At 60.0% G+C, this 12,633-nt stretch overlaps 2 protein-coding genes across 2 annotated transcripts; one reads left to right on the top strand and one right to left on the bottom strand.

Annotated features, from left to right (window-relative positions):
• The first annotated feature begins 84 nt into the window (after window positions 1-84).
• CHTF18 (chromosome transmission fidelity factor 18) lies at window positions 85-9,998 on the top strand. Its single transcript, XM_042037365.1, has 22 exons — window positions 85-196; window positions 326-490; window positions 628-754; window positions 834-1,008; window positions 1,093-1,182; window positions 1,316-1,368; window positions 1,561-1,702; window positions 2,234-2,446; window positions 2,571-2,668; window positions 2,876-2,999; window positions 3,122-3,249; window positions 3,894-3,987; window positions 4,065-4,163; window positions 4,443-4,573; window positions 5,152-5,314; window positions 5,425-5,649; window positions 5,742-5,891; window positions 6,288-6,418; window positions 7,530-7,662; window positions 8,422-8,532; window positions 9,176-9,233; window positions 9,687-9,998. Exons 1-22 carry the CDS (start codon window positions 103-105, stop codon window positions 9,821-9,823), a joined length of 2,841 nt encoding a protein of 946 aa, XP_041893299.1. The 5' UTR covers window positions 85-102; the 3' UTR covers window positions 9,824-9,998.
• On the bottom strand, window positions 9,988-12,195 carry GNG13 (G protein subunit gamma 13). The gene is made up of 3 exons (XM_042037366.1): window positions 11,933-12,195; window positions 11,008-11,130; window positions 9,988-10,473 (listed from the first exon to the last, which is right to left on the bottom strand). The coding sequence occupies exons 2-3, from the start codon at window positions 11,103-11,105 to the stop codon at window positions 10,368-10,370; spliced, it is 204 nt and encodes a 67-aa protein (XP_041893300.1). The 5' UTR covers window positions 11,106-11,130; window positions 11,933-12,195; the 3' UTR covers window positions 9,988-10,367.
• Window positions 12,196-12,633: the final 438 nt, after the last annotated feature.

Raw genomic sequence — 12,633 nt, 5'->3', positions numbered from 1 at the left:
CCGCCGCGCGCGCCGTGGCCAATCAGCGGCGACTCCGCGGCGCGCGCGGGCACCGATGGACGGTGGCACCCATGGGATGCGGCGGCAGGGCGGGTGCGGCCCATGGCGGACGCCGAGGCCGGGGCCGAGGATGGAGCCGAGGATGGCTTCTACAAGCACTTCGCCGCCGAGCTGGAGGTGCTGGCCGAGCTGGGAGGTGGGCGCTGCTGCGGCGCTGAGACCGGAGGCGGTTGCGGCGGAGGGAGGGAGCGGGCGGGATCGTGCTTTGCGCGCCCACTGCGGGTTCTCTCCGGTGACCGGCCCCGTGGTCTGGCCCCTCTTGCAGATGAGCCATCCCCACCCGCCGGACCCAAAACCTCCCAGTTCCGGGGCAAAAGGCAGCCGCCGGAGGAGCCCGCCTCCCCCGGGAACTCTCCCGGGGACACCGATGCCAAGAAGAGGCACCGGGACTGTGTCCCGGCCGTGTCCCCGCCAGCACCCGAACCACGCAGTAGGTTTGACCCGGTTCCCCCGGTGCTGCTCACCCCTGTCCCCCCGCCCCGAGCGGTGCAGGGTGCTGGAGCATCCCATGGGTGCCACCGTCCATCGGTGATGCTTCTCCCCTTCCTCCCTCCTGGTCTCTCCCAGCCCCGAAGCCGAAGCGGCAGCGCCTGGAGGCTGTTAAGAAGCTCGATTTTGGCGCAGACGATGAGTTGGCTCCGGATGTCTCCTGGGATGGTGGCCCAGAGGCGCCTCTTGCTCCCCACAATAGCAGGTTGGCCACCCTGAACCCCATTTTTAACAGGAGCGAGGGAAAGGGCCCTTGCCCTACTGAAGGAATTGATGTTTTCCAGCTCGAACCACCTGGAGATGAGTGGAATGAGCCCCCTGCAGACCACACCACCCTTGGAAAAGAAGAGGGTCCTCAGGAGACCCCCCATCCTGGAGGATTACATCAACGTGACGTCCACCGAGGGCACCAGGGTCTTCCTGGTGCTGCGAGATGATCCCTGCAGGACAGGGGTGGAGGTGAGGAGGGATCAGAAGGTTGGATTTGCTTCTCTGTGGCCTCCAGGTGGCTGAGGAGGGGCTGTTTGTGCTGTGTCCTTGCAGCTCCCGGGTTCCCTGGGCTGGAATGCTCGCAGGCCGCTCCACTTGCTGGGCGTGCCCTTCTCCTACCTGAAGGAGCAGGTGGATGAGGAGGTACCGCATCTCCCACTGACCTTCCCCTGTTCCTGCCACCCCTGCTGGCCACGGGGCTGGCTCCCAAATTCCTGCTCCCCCAGCTGTGGATTGGGGGCTGTCTCTGACCCCCCTCTCTGTGTTTGTGCTCAAGCGTCGCAGGCAGGTTCTGGAGGCCTCCCAGCAGCTGACAGACATCATAAACAGGTGAGGTGTTGGGATGAAATCCCACTCCAATCCAGATTTGACTCCCAGGTGCTCTTTCGGGATCAATTTTGGGGACCTGCAAGCAAAGGAGCCTTTTTGCTCTCATCACCCCCAGCTTGGGGAGTCTGGGTGGAATTCCCAGCCCTGCCCTGACTCCCTGGGTGGTTGGGGTAAATTAATTCCTTCCTGCAGCTGCCTTGGGAGCGAGCCCAGCACTGAGAGCCCGGATCCCAGCATGGACACGGATCGAGCAGCCGAGGAAGAATCTGCATCCCACTGCCTCTGGGTGGACAAGTTCATGCCCCGGCGCTACATGGAGCTGCTCAGTGACGATGTGAGGTGCTGGGATAAGTGGCGCTTGGGATGGGTGGGGTTGGCACCTCTGTAACTCTCCTTTAATGCCATGGGATCAGGAATTGGCTTTAGAAGTGCTGGCTGGAGGGCTGTGTCCGTGCTGGCCCTGCCTGGGATCAGTCCTGAGTCCCTGGCAGGTTGGGATGGCAAATTGTCACTGGAGGCTGTGGATGTTCTGACTAAAGAAACTATGGAATGTGACCAAAATGAGACAAAAAGGATTGGGAGGGTTTTAGCCAGGAATTGTTGGCTATTTCGATTTTTTTTGGGAATAGTAAAACTTTTGTAGGGAGTCAGGGACAGCAGGGATGGGGCTGATGTGACTTATCCCGGATTTCCCTGAGGAATGGGGGCTGAGCTGGGAAGGGAAGCGTTCCCACATTGTCCCAGGGAGATGCCAGGTGGAACCCTGAGCAGCCTCCTCCATGAAGGAGAGCCTTCCTCTGTCCTCAGCCGGATTTTTTCCAGTGTTCATGGATTTTCCTTGCTTTCCTCGCCCCCCCCCCTGCAGTACACCAACCGCTGCCTGCTGAAGTGGCTCAAGCTGTGGGACACGGTGGTGTTCGGCAAGGACAAGGCTCTGAAGAAGGCCAAGCCTAGCCCTGCAGCTCAGCCCCAACTCAGCCATCCCAAGGAGCATCCCAGCAAGTGGAAAACCAAGGTCCAGCTCACAGAGGAGATTCTGGAGGCCGAGCTGGACCAGCACAAGAGACCCAAATACAAGGTGAGCAGGAGGGGACGTCGCTGTGGGTCCCTCTCCTGCCACCAGCTGAGGAGCAGGCTCATCCCCTCCATGGAGGATGCCCTGCCTCACTGCCTGCAGGGGTGACCTCCCCTCTGTGCCACAGGTGGCCTTGCTCTGTGGCCACCCTGGCCTGGGTAAGACCACGCTGGCCCACGTCATCGCCAGGCACGCGGGGTACAACGCTGTGGAGATGAACGCCAGGTGAGCCCTGGGTGCCAGGTGAGCCCTGGGTGCCAGGGGAGCCCTCGGTGCCAGGGGAGCCCCGAGTGCCAGGGGAGCCAACGCCTGCTGCCGTGTTGGAGGTGATGCTGTCCCAGGGGTGATGGTGTCCCTGGGGTGATGCTGGCGGTGTCCCCATGCCCGAGGTGTTCCTGTGGCACACTCACCCATCCCCGTGTCCCCTCACAGTGATGACCGCAGCCCCGAGGTGTTCCGGACCCGCATCGAAGCCGCCACCCAGATGAGGTCGGTGCTGGGCTCCCACGAGAGGCCCAACTGCCTCATCATCGACGAGATCGACGGCGCGCCCGCGGTGAGCCCGGCACACCTGGACTGACCCCTTCGGCATCAACCCCTTAAATACCACCCCATTAACAGCTTCTGCTCTGTTCCACGGGCAAGAATCCATCCCTTCCATCTTTGTTTTCCCCCCAGGCCTCCATCAATGTGCTGCTGGGCATCATCCAGCGGAAGGATGCGGAGGGCGAGGCGGGCGCGGGGCGGCGGCGGCGGCGCGAGGGGGGAATCCTGCTGCGGCCCATCATCTGCATCTGCAACGACCAGTGAGTGTCACCTGCCTGGGGGGCACAGGGACACCGGACCCTGCCCCCAGACAGGAGGTGGCTGCTGGTGGTGTCTCTGTTTGAGTGGAGCTCCTCACATCCTGGGGTCAGTTTGGGTCCCTCAGGACAGGAAGGACGTTGGGGGGCTGGAGTGTATCCAGGGAAGGGAATGGGGCTGGGGAAGGGGCTGGAGCACCAGGAGCAGCTGAGGGAGCTGGGAAAGGAGCTCAGCCTGGGGCAAAGGAGGCTCAGGGGGGACCTTGTGGCTCTGCACAAGTCCCTGACAGGAGGGGGCAGCCGGGGGGGGAGTTGGGCTCTGCTCCCAGGGAACAGGGACAGGAGCAGAGGGAACGGCCTCAGGCTGTGCCAGGGGAGGTTCAGGTTGGATATCGGGGAAATTCCTTCATGGACAGGATGGTCGAGTATTGAGTGGACCAGGCTGCTCATGGCAGCATTGGAGTCCTCATCCCCGGGGGGATTTAAAAGCTCTGTGGATGTGGCACTTGGGGACATCATTTCATGGTGGCAGTGCTGGGAGAACAGTTGGACTCAGTGCTCTAGGCTTTTCCAACCTAAGTAATTCCATGATTAAGAATGGAATTCCCTGCTGGGCTCTCTCAGACCCCCGTGTTTCCCTCCCCCAGGTACGTGCCCGCCCTGCGCCCGCTCCGGCAGCAATCCTTCCTGCTCAGCTTCCCTCGCACCGCTCCCTCCCGGCTTGCCCAGCGCCTCAGCGAGGTCTGGGGTGTCCCAGGGCCCCCCTGTCCCCCTGGCTGAGTGTCCCCTCCCCGCTGAGGCCTGTCCCGCTCCCGCAGATCGCGCTCCGGCAGGGAATGCGGGCGGACATGGGCGCGCTCCTGGCGCTCTGCGAGAAGACGGACAACGACATCCGCTCCTGCATCAACACCCTGCAGGTACTGGGGACACCGGGGTGGCCCTGGGAACACGGGGATGGCCCTGGAAACATGGCCATGGCTCTGGGGATACAGGGATGGCCCTGGGGACATGCTCCTGCTGCAGCTCTGGCCTCGCACTGGGACAGAGGGGACAAAACTCCCTTCCAGGCAGATCCCTGAAACATCTGCCCTGTCCCCTGGGGTGTTTTTAACCCTACACATAGAGGAGGAGGGGGGTCGCTGTGTCCAGCTTTTCCCAGGGGTTTTGGGATCTCCATGCCTTCGCTCCTGTTGCAGTTCCTGCACGGCCGAGGGCAGAAGGAGCTGAGTGTGCAGGTGGTGCAGACCATGAGGATCGGCCTGAAGGACCAGAACAAGGGGCTCTTCTCCATCTGGCAAGAGATCTTCCAGCTCCCCAGGGCCCAGAGGTAAAAGGAGGGGTTTGTTAGATCTGCTGAGTGCTTGGGGGGGTGGTATTCCCATTTCCCAGAGAAGCTGTGGCTGCCCCTGGATCCCTGGAAGTGTCTGAGGGAGGCTGCATGGGGCTTGGGCCAACGTTCTGTAATTCCATGACCTGCAAGGTCCTGGAGAGCAGTTTTTGAAGAGATTTGTGTCCATCATAGAATCCTGGAATGGTTTGGGTTGGAAGGGAGCTTAAAGCCCACCCAGTGCCACCCCTGCCGTGGGCAGGGACACCTTCCACTATTCCAGGTTGCTCCAAGCCCTGTCCAACTTGGCCTTGGACACTCCCAGGGATCCAGGGGCAGCCACAGCTTCTCTGGGCACTCTGTGCCAGGGCCTCCCCATTGTCACAGGGAAGGATTCCTTCCCAATATCCCACCTAAACCTTTCCTCTCTCAGTCTAAAGCTTTTTTGCCACTCCACTTAGCTCCCAATAATTCGGCATTGGCATTGCCTCCAGTGCAGTGTCCCAGGATCCAAATATTCCTTGCTGGCCCCTTCAGTACTGGGAAACCCTCAGCTCTTCCCTTCGGGCTCTCCCCAGGCACAGGATAGGAATGGACCCCTCTTTGCCAGCCCAGCTCCTGCTGGGGGATGAGGACCTGTCACACCCTGGGGGCTCAGCTGGCTTCAATTCCTCTTCCCACCGCTTCCACCACATCCTGCACCTCTCCATCTCCTCGGGAGAGCAGGAGAAGCTGGCCCAGGTGAGGGGGGGAGCCGGGTGCTGGAGCTGAGCTCAGCGGGAAGCTCAGAATCCCAGCGAGGTGCTCTGCTGGAGCACCCTACACCCTTCTGATCCCAGATCCCCTTCCAGGGCCTGTTTGAGAACTTCCTGAAGATGAAGGTGCGGGATTCCAGCCTGGGCTCCGTGTGCCTGGCCCTGGAGTGGCTGGGCTTCTCCGACCTGCTGGGCCGGGCAGTGCTGCAGGGGCAGAACTTCCAGCTGCTGCGGTACCTGCCCTTCCTGCCCGTGCTGTTCCACCTGCTCTTCGCGGCCACCTCCATCCCCCGGCTGGCCTATCCCAGCAGCCAGCACGAGGCAAGTCCAGCAGGGTAGGGTGACAGCCTGGCCACAGCTCTGCCCCTGCAGGGACACCTGGCTCAGCTGGCCCTGCCCTGTCCTGTCCCTAGGCCCTGGCCAAGCTGACCCAGATGCAGAACCTGGTGCTGTCCATGGTGTCGGGGATCGCGCCCAGCGTCCGGAGCCGTGCGGGGCAGCAGGCGCTGGTGCTGGAGGTGCTGTGCCTGCTGCTGGACATCATTGCCCCCAAACTGCGGCCTGTGAGTGTCCCCAGCCCCTGTCCCTGCTGGGGGCCCTGCCTGGCTGCTGTGACCCCTCTGCAAACCCCACCCTGATGAGCGATCCCGGATCTCTGTCCCAGGTTTGGGGTGGGTTTGATGTCACGGTGCAGAAACTGGAGGGAAGCTGAGGACGGGGTGCTGAGGTGCCCAACTGTGGGGAGGGGTCCTGGGCCCCACCTGGGGTGGGCTTGGCTGAGCAGGGCTTTGGGGAGGTGTCAGAGTCACCCCCACCCAGGAGAGGGTCTGTCCCTGCTCTGGGAAGGATGTGTGTCCCTGAGAGGGAGCTAAATTTGATCTGGGTCCTTCCTCACCCAGAGACAAACACTGTGCTTGGGCTGTTCGGGGTTTATAAGTTGTCTGCTGTCCCCTGGCCAGGTGAACACGCAGCTCTACAGCCTGAAGGAGAAGCAGCAGCTGGCTGAGCTCATCAGCACCATGCTCACCTATAACCTCACGTACCTGCAGGAGCGCCTGCCTGAGGGCCAGTACACCTTCAAGCTGGATCCGTGAGTCCCAGGGCTGGGGAGAGGGTGTGGGAGTCAAAATCCTTCCCTGGGAGGGTGGGGAGGCCCTGGAATGGAATTCCCAGAGAAGCTGTGGCTGCCCCTGGATCCCTGGAAGGGTCCAGGGCCAAGTTGGACAGGGATTGGAACAAGTGGAAGGTGTCAGGGTTGGAGCTGGATGATTTTAAGATGCCTCCCAATCCAAACCATTCCAGGATTCTGTGATGATTCTCAGGAAGGAGTTGGGACTCTGGGCTTTGCTGCATGCCCAGTGTGATCCAGCTGCCCCATCACTCCCTCAGGCTGAGGCCGAGCAGGTTGAGCTTTAATGGATTCAAGGGAAGGGAGCAGTTTCCTTTGTCTCTGACCAGAGGAGGGGCTGGTGGCAGGACAGGGCTGACCCACCTGGGCACATCCCAGTGGCACCTGGGAGTTGTGTCCCAGCATCTCTCTGGCAAACACCTCTGATGTCACCAGCAAAACCTGTGGGGTTTTCTTTAAAACTTTTCAAATCATTGGTGTGACAGCTGATTTCTGATTGGGTGCAGAGTCCCCTGACACGGGGCTTTGCTCCCTGCATTTTAGGGGCAATAATGGTGAATGAATAGTGAATAAATAGGGAATAATCAGGGAATAAATAGTGAATAAACATGAAATATTGGGAGCTGGTAGAGGGACTGGTTGGTGGCTCCTCAGTGCTGGGGATACTGAAACAGGCCTAACTCCAGACCTGGTCCCCCAGCCTTGTTAAGGATCCCGCTGCTCTGATGATCCCAAATTACTGTTCCTGGCTGGATTCCCATTAAACCTGTCCCCAGGGGCACCTCGGGGTGGCTGTGAAGGTTGTGTTGCTGCTGTGCCCATGGGCTTTTCAGGGCAATCTGTCCAGCACAGACCCTCTGCAGTTCCCTCTTTCTGCTTTCACCCAGATTCCACCCCTGGAATCCCTCCCGCATTCCCATCCCCGCAGTTCCCTGGCTCTGCACGGGGGAAACTGAGGCAGCGTGGCTGGAATTGCGCTGGGATGCTGGGAGGGACAGGGCTGGGAGGTGCTGGGGCTCCCAGGCTGCACAGTGCTGGGTTATTTTCAGTGTCAAGTCCCTGTTCCCTGCAGGAATGTGGAGGCCGTGTGCCGCTTCCCAGCGCTGCCGGCCCGCAGGCAGCTCAGCTACCAGGCCAAGCAGCTCATTGCCAGGGAGATCGAGCTGGAGAAGATGAGGAGGACGGAGGCACGGAGCCTGGGCCAGGTGGGGATTTCCAAAGGGGTGGCAGGGCTGGGGATGTGGAGAAAATCCTTAGGGATGTGGTTTTTTCCAAAGCAGTCAGTGGCTTTGGCTCCGTGAGTGGAAATCCAGGATTAACCCCCCCGGCTGCAGCTGGTTCCCTGCACAGCTGTGCTGGGCTGCAGGGCTCAGCTTTTTGCAGGAATTCTGGAGGCAGTTAAAGCTTTGAACCTTTCCACTCTCCAGTGAGGGCTGTGAGGAGGTGGGAATTTTAGGTGGGAATTTTTGGCTGCGGTTTGTATTTATCCGTGTGGGAGGTGAACTCTTCCCTGCCTGCTGCACTTCCAAAGGTCCTAAAGCCCCCAGGAGGACCAGAGTGGCTCTGCACACTGCCCTGGAGGCAGGAAAAGATGGGAACAGGTGGAAAAGGTGGAGAAACATCCCAGGTGTAGCCACTGCCTGCCCTGCCCTGGTGCCAGCGGGATAATTAATCCCTGGGAGCCCCTTGGAGCAGGAGAAGGGCTCCTGGGGGATGTGTGGGATGAAGAGAAGCTGCAAAAACATCTCTGAAGGCTCCTTGTTTGCATGTGGAGTCCAGGGGAATGGGCCTTCAGCTGGGGGTGATCCCACGAGGCACAAAATGATGGAAAAATCCATGGGATATTGCAATCCAACCTGGCAGCAAGCAGGGCGGGCTGGGATGGGGGTGGCAGATGCTCAGTGCCCAACCCTGGAGCTCAGACACACCAAGGGGAGCCTCATTCAGGTGTCTCTTCCCTGCAGGATCCTGGGAATGGCCTCGGGGAGGAGCGAGGGGACCCGGAGCCAGCGGGGTCCCCCAACCACCAGCAGCGCCTGGAGCACATCGTGAGGAGAGCGGCGCTGCAGGACAAGGTCAGGGGCTCCACTGCTGCCCCAGTTCCTGCCCCAGTTCCCACCAGCCCTTTCCCGGGCTGCCAGACACTCCCTGGCTCCACTGGAATTTGGTTTTTTTAGTCCAGTTTCCTTTAATAGCCCAGCTCAGCTCCGTGTGTCCCATCAAGGCAGCTCTGGGATTGGGGTGAATTGGATCTGGGTGACATTTTGGATGCGTCCTGGGAAGTTTTCGTGGTGGGGGGAGGGAAGAGCTATGGAGATTTGGGCTAAAATAGCTGAATTTGGGCTCTGTGGGAAAGCAGCTTGGAAAAGCTGCTCTGGAATGATCCCACCCTGGGGATCCTTGGGTTCCAGGAGAAGCAGGGATCATTCCCTGGCACTGCCCCTCTCCAGGGCTCAGCTGCCAGCCCTTTCCTGAGTGTAAAAGCCCACACGAGCCTTCAATTTTGTCTTTCCCACAAATTTGAATGCCGTTTGCATTCCCAGCCCGCTGGCCCTTCCTGCAGGATTTACATTTAGCTCCTGCTCGCCTCAGAAGTGCCTTGGGGTGGCTGAGCCTTGCCCAGGAACGATCCTGCCATGGTTTTGTCCCTCTCTGAGCGGGAGCTGCAAGTGCAGGTGCTCCAGAGCCAACTCCATTCCTGCTTTTTGCTTCCCACAGCCTGAGACGGATTTTTTCGGGAGGCCACTCCAGCGGAAAGAGGCGGCCACGGCCCCGGGTGGGTAACACAGGTGGCCTCAGAACTGGGTGGGTGGCACAGGGGACAAAGGGGGTGGCAGGTGGGTGGCACAGGGATGGGGGTCCCAGCCCCAGGTGGGTGGCACAGGGACAGGGGGGCCCCGGGTGCCACTGGGGGCTCTCCCCATTCCCAGTGCCAGGAGCAAAGAGGGGCTCCTGTCCCTCAGCCCCAGCCCCAGGGGACAGCAGCGGTGTGGTTGGACACACAGACACCAGCACAGCTGGCAGGGAGTTCCTGTGGGCAAATCCATGGATTCTGGCCCCAGCCAAAGGGAATTTTGGGTGCTGGAGGCTTTGCAGGATTTGGGATATGGAATCATCAGCTCTACCCTTCCAAGCCCTCTCCCTGCTCCCCAAATCCCCCCTCTCCAGCCAGGGAGCTTGTAATTTTAAGGTTTCCTGCACATTTTTGAGGTGGATTTTCCTCGTGCAGCCCCTCAGGTGTCCAAGGAGGAGTCCCTGGAGAGCCAGATGGGAAAGGCCGTGGGGAAGAGCGATGTCTGGTTCCGCTTCAACGAGGGCTTCTCCAACGCTGTCAGGAGGAATCTTTACATCAGGGACCTGCTCTAGCAGGGCTGGGGGGGAGCCAGGAATTCTGGAGCTGAAAGTGAAGGGATCCGCTGGTTTTTGGCTTTCTAACCCCTGGCTGGGGTGTGTGGCCATGATCTTGGTGTAGAGTTTTGTATTACCCACTTATTTTGTTTAAAAAAAGAAATAAAATATCTCTAAAAAAATTCATAATGAATTATTGCTCTGTTTATTTCATTAATAAAGCTTGAGGTGCCCGATGTGCCTGTTTTACTGCAAACTGAGATCCTACAAAAGTATCTAAAAATCACTGAAAAAGGGGTTTTTTTATAAAAAGCTTCTTTACAAGTTGCAAAATCTGCCTTTTTTGGTGGCAGAAGTGCGAGATGAAACCCCAGCAAACCTTGGAGCAGCCTTTGCTGTGCTCCTGCCCCATCCCAGGGGCCTTTCCCCACGTCCCCCCCATTTCTAAAACCCCTTCTAGGACTAAACAAGAAGAAACAAGGTGAGGGCAGGGTTTTTGTTCAGGTTCTCATGTTGGAATTGGAACTAACTAATGGAAAATCCCCTCAGCAGGGGGGAGCCCTCAGAGGATGGTGCATTTGCCTTTCTCCACCCAGGGGTTGTTTTTCATCAGCTCCGGGTTCAGGAAGGGATCTTCAGGAATGCCGTCCTCGATCCACTTCACAAACCTGCAGAGAGGGGAGGGAGGGTGGGCACAGCGCCAGGGGGGTTCAGGGCAGCCAAGAGGGGGATTTGGGGCCGGGGTAAATCCTGCTCTGGTGGGGGGAAACCTGGGATGGGCCCTGATCCACTGGGAATGATGCTGGGGGGGGGGGGGAAATGGGGGTGTTCCCAGCTCTGGGACACAGCAGGGAGGGAAAAGAGCCATCCATGACTTTGGTTTTGAGTCTTGAGCTCTGGAAAACTCTGGAAAGGGGGGATCTGCACCCTGGGGGGCTGCTGGGGTCACCCACGGGTCAGGAGGTGCCACAGTGCTGCCACATCCCAGCCACCACTGGAAAGGGGTCGGCACAGGGGGGCTCTGGGGCCAGCAGGGGGGTTCTGCCCCTGGGGCTTGGAGGGTTTAGAGATCCATAAAGGGAAAATCTCATCTGGGAGCACCCAGGGCTTTGAGGGGGGATATTGGGGGTGGATTCGGCTCTTGGGGACACAGGGATGGGAGGGAGGGTGGGGAGGAGAAGGGAAGGGGAGCAGCCACTCACTCAGGTATGGTCTTGGAGGACATCTCCCTCTTGTAGGCCAGCTGGTACTTGAGGCTTTCCACCTCTTTTTTCCACTGTGGGAGATCCCACTCGTCCATGGCGCTCTCCGAGGGCTCCGTTGGGCTGGGAACAGGGATTTTGGTGCCTTGTCCTGCCCTGATCCCTCAAGTCTGCACCCCAAAGGATCCCCCAGGATGGGGTCAGCGTGGCCCAGGCTCTGGGGGAGGTTTCCAACCCCGCAATGGAGTGGCCAAAGGCTCCAGGAGCTTTTGGGGTTGTTTTGGTTGAGTCAGAGTTTGCCCGGTGCCCCTCTCATGCAAAACCCAGGGACTGAGCCAGATTTGACTGAAATTTGGGTGGTGGCATGGCTCGGGGTGGGGAGCAGCAAACAGCAGCCAGAGGCTGTTTGGGAATGGGGGAGTTTGTCCTTTTCCTGCCTGGCCACGGCTCTGAAGGGACCAGGAGGGATTTGGGGCATCCACACGGCTCACGGGGTGGCCAGCGCTGATTTGGGGAGCAGAGCAAACCCGTCTGTATCCCCCACCCCATTGCCCCCAGCAGTGCCCCAGGGGGAGGACGGGTGTGATGGGGAAACTGAGGCACAGAAGCTGGGGGGACAAGCACCTGGCACCCTGTGCCACCCCAAAAACTGGTAGCACAAGGGGACCTTCCCCAGCCCGGGGTGATGAAGCCCAGGGGTGCCCCAGCTCCGGCAGAAGGTCAGGCAAGGGCTCGAGGTGCTGGGAAGGTGAAATCCTGTCCCGGGCACGGCTCCATCCCAGCCCCGCTCCATCCCAGCTTTGGCATCCCCCAGAACTCCAGCCGGGAGCGGGATCAGCCCCATGGCCGCTCCGGCCTCCCCGGGAGCAGCACCCCGATCCCGCTCCAGCCATCCCGGCAGATTCCCAGCGCGTCCCGCTCCCACCTGTGTTGGGAATGCCGGCAGCAGAGGCAAACGGGGCCGTGTCCGCCGGCCTGGCCCTGCCCGTGCTCCTCCCGCGAGCGCTTCCCTGGCTCCTGGCGATCCCAAATGCTCGGGATAATCTATTAATGCACGGCTGGTGCGGCTGGAGCCGGATAACGGGAGCGTCCTCCCCCCGCCGCTCCCGGGGGATTTGGCTCCGCTGGAGCGCCCCGGATGAAGGCACGTCCTGGTACGCGGCGGCCGGGCTCCGGAATTGGGTTATCCCGGCTTCCCCACGATCCGGAGGGACCGGAGGGAAGAAGGGGATGGGTGTGGGACACCCCCAGGGAGGCCCCGCAAGCCTGCTGCCAGTATCCCTGCTACCCGCATCCCTGCCCGCATCCCTGCTGCCCGCATCCCTGCCGTGGCTTTCCCTCTCTGCTGCCCCTGGATCTTGTGGTTCTTCCCACTTTCCTGGTGCTGGAGGAGCTGGAGAGGTTGGACAAGGGCTGGGAATAAAAAAAGGGAACAAATAAAAGAAGGAGAAATGGCAAAAGGGAGCAGTTGGGGCTGAACATCTGGCGGGTGAAAGGGCAGGGGCAGTGCGAGGGGAGAAGGGCAGCGTTACAGAATTATTGACGGGGGAGTTGTAGGGAAGGACAAAAACCCCAGAAGAGTTGGGAATTGATTAAAGCCAAATAGCTGATGGGAAAACAGAGGTG

The sequence above is a fragment of the Corvus kubaryi genome, unplaced genomic scaffold (genome assembly GCF_017639235.1).
Source record: "Corvus kubaryi isolate FWS band 111438036 unplaced genomic scaffold, C.kubaryi_AGA036_p1.0 37387, whole genome shotgun sequence".
NCBI classification, from domain to species: domain Eukaryota; kingdom Metazoa; phylum Chordata; class Aves; order Passeriformes; family Corvidae; genus Corvus; species Corvus kubaryi.
The sequence above is the reverse complement of the archived record's forward strand: the minus strand, read 5'-3'. Positions and strand labels throughout refer to the sequence as shown.

Excerpts from the sequence above, each read along its gene's own strand:
- CHTF18 (XM_042037365.1), top strand. The coding sequence starts at position 103 with ATGGCGGACGCCGAGGCCGGGGCCGAGGATGGAGCCGAGGATGGCTTC. Across the intron at positions 2,669-2,875 it reads GCTGTGGAGATGAACGCCAG|TGATGACCGCAGCCCCGAGG; the intron begins GTGAGCCCTGGG and ends GTCCCCTCACAG. Across the intron at positions 9,234-9,686 it reads AGAGGCGGCCACGGCCCCGG|CCCCTCAGGTGTCCAAGGAG; the intron begins GTGGGTAACACA and ends TTCCTCGTGCAG.
- GNG13 (XM_042037366.1), bottom strand. The coding sequence starts at position 11,105 with ATGGACGAGTGGGATCTCCCACAGTGGAAAAAAGAGGTGGAAAGCCTC. Across the intron at positions 10,474-11,007 it reads TCCTCCAAGACCATACCTGA|GTTTGTGAAGTGGATCGAGG; the intron begins GTGAGTGGCTGC and ends CCCTCTCTGCAG.